Source organism: Nestor notabilis, unplaced genomic scaffold (assembly GCF_000696875.1).
Source record: "Nestor notabilis isolate BGI_N333 unplaced genomic scaffold, ASM69687v1 scaffold23998, whole genome shotgun sequence".
Lineage (NCBI taxonomy): Eukaryota > Metazoa > Chordata > Aves > Psittaciformes > Psittacidae > Nestor > Nestor notabilis.
In genome coordinates, this window is record NW_009939019.1 from 1 (window position 1) to 354 (window position 354).

The window sequence follows — 354 nt, forward strand, 5'->3', positions numbered from 1 at the left end:
TAAAAACCTAATAAATACAGAGGCAAGGGGAATGGAGTCTGCGTTTCTGGGGTGCTGGCACCTCACTCCTCACCTCGCGTGCTCCCCGCTGCCATGGGGGGCTGTCCCCTCCCCACTGCTGCCGGGAGCATGCCAGGAGCTGGGTGCTGCCCCCCACTCAGTGTGGGGCTGGGTGGGTGTCTGGAGTCCTTATGGGGGACAGAAGTCTGTGAAGTAGGGGTGCTGGAGAGCCTCCTCTGCTGATATCCGCTGCACTGGGTTGCACTTCAACAGGTTCTGGTGGAAGGAGATGAGGCTGGGGGGTGAACCACGGGACCCACATCCTCCCCAGAGAGCTGTGGGGCTGCAGGGGCA

At 61.9% G+C, this 354-nt stretch overlaps 1 protein-coding gene across 1 annotated transcript in view; it reads right to left on the reverse strand.

Annotated features, from left to right (window-relative positions):
* Positions 1–189: 189 nt before the first annotated feature.
* The window catches only part of CDK5 (cyclin-dependent kinase 5), a gene marked incomplete at its 5' end in the record, with an annotated part of 1702 nt that continues 1537 nt past the window's right edge, over positions 190–354 (reverse strand). The window contains one exon of the mRNA XM_010019662.1: positions 190–276. Within this exon, the coding sequence (XP_010017964.1) occupies positions 190–276 (87 nt within the window). The remainder of the gene's footprint in view (positions 277–354) is intronic.